We start from the raw sequence: 1,391 nt of genomic DNA on the forward strand, positions 1-1,391 counted from the left end.
TCAATAGGAGACCTCTTGGACTAAATGTGTGTGGAACAAGTTTCTTTCTCCTTCCATGGCCTTTTTCTCTTGGAATCTTTTCTATGGCTTTATTCCTACTGATGATATTTTAAAATTAAAAGGTTTGAGAGGCCCTTCAAGATGATGCCTATGTAAATGTGAGGAGGAATCCCTCCCCCACTTATTCTTTAAATGCTATCAAGTTTAGCAGGTTTGGAACATTTTGTTACCCAAACTAAAACTAAATACCATCCAGCTGTCTTGGGATTAGTTTTATTTAAGCTGGAAAGACTGGCAGGACCAACATCTCCCTCCCATCCCTTGTATCATGGCTTGGTTTGTTTGGATGGCAAGAAATAAGCTGAAATTTGATGAGGTCCATTGGGATGCCAATGCCATTGCCACTCACTGTTACAACTATTTACAGAAACTGCACTGTCATAGGAAACTTCCTGAAATCCTATGCACATCCTCCCTCATTGGTTCAATGAAATTTCAAGCTATCCTTGTTCACTGGAATTGTCCTCCTATGGGTTGGCTCAAAGTCAATACTGATGGTAGCTTAATTTCTCCTAATGCTGGCTTTGGAGGAGATTTCAGAAATACTAGAGGTGAATGCCTACTATATTTTCAGTCTCTTGCCAAGGCTGAAGACCCTCTAGAGGCTGAAGCCCAAGCTATTTATTGGGCTGTTTTCTTGGCCATAAAGTGCAGTTCGAATCTTTTAATGGTGGAAACTTACTCCATGATCTTACTTAACATCCTTGAAGGAAGGATATCTGCCTCTTGGTATCTAATTCAGTGGATCACTAGTATACAAACCTTGAGCTTGAAGATAAAGTTGTCCCTTTCTCATACTTTTAGGGAGGGTAACAGCCCTGCCAATTGGCTTGCTAAGGCTAGCCTCCATACTCAGAACACCATAATTGATACTTGTACCACTCCCCATTTAGAATTACTGTTGAATGAAGATCTTGTTGATCTATATTTCCTTAGAGTTTTGCCAGTTTAACTTTTGGGAAGTGCCTTTCTTGCCTTCCTTTTTGTATCTTTTTATTAATGAAATAGGAGCCTAGTCTCCTTTTATTATATATATATATATATTGGTAAAAAGAGCTGCTTACTTTTCACTCACTTTTTCTTGCTATCACTATTCTCTCATTAAATTTAACTATCTCCCACTTTATATCTCATGCTCTCTCTCTCTTCGAAATCTCACTTTCTACACACTCTTGCTCTATACCTCTTCTCTCTATCACTTAATCTCTCACTCCCACATCTCTATCTCATCCTCTATCACTATCCTCTTCACTCACGCTATCATCCTTACTTTTATCCTCTCTCACTTCTCACTCTCTCACTCTCTATAACATTCCTCTTTCTCCATTCTT

At 38.8% G+C, this 1,391-nt stretch overlaps 1 protein-coding gene across 1 annotated transcript; it reads left to right on the forward strand.

The window, feature by feature from the left end:
- The first annotated feature begins 328 nt into the window (after nucleotides 1–328).
- On the forward strand, nucleotides 329–1,012 carry LOC110035804. The gene has a single exon (XM_020740092.1). It carries the CDS (start codon nucleotides 329–331, stop codon nucleotides 1,010–1,012), a length of 684 nt encoding a protein of 227 aa, XP_020595751.1.
- Nucleotides 1,013–1,391: the final 379 nt, after the last annotated feature.

This window comes from Phalaenopsis equestris, unplaced genomic scaffold (genome assembly GCF_001263595.1).
Source record: "Phalaenopsis equestris unplaced genomic scaffold, ASM126359v1 Scaffold200009, whole genome shotgun sequence".
In the NCBI taxonomy this organism is placed as follows: Eukaryota; Viridiplantae; Streptophyta; class Magnoliopsida; order Asparagales; family Orchidaceae; genus Phalaenopsis; species Phalaenopsis equestris.

Bases quoted from the DNA above. Each gene is read 5' to 3' on its own strand.
- LOC110035804 (XM_020740092.1), top strand. From the start codon at position 329: ATGGCTTGGTTTGTTTGGATGGCAAGAAATAAGCTGAAATTTGATGAG.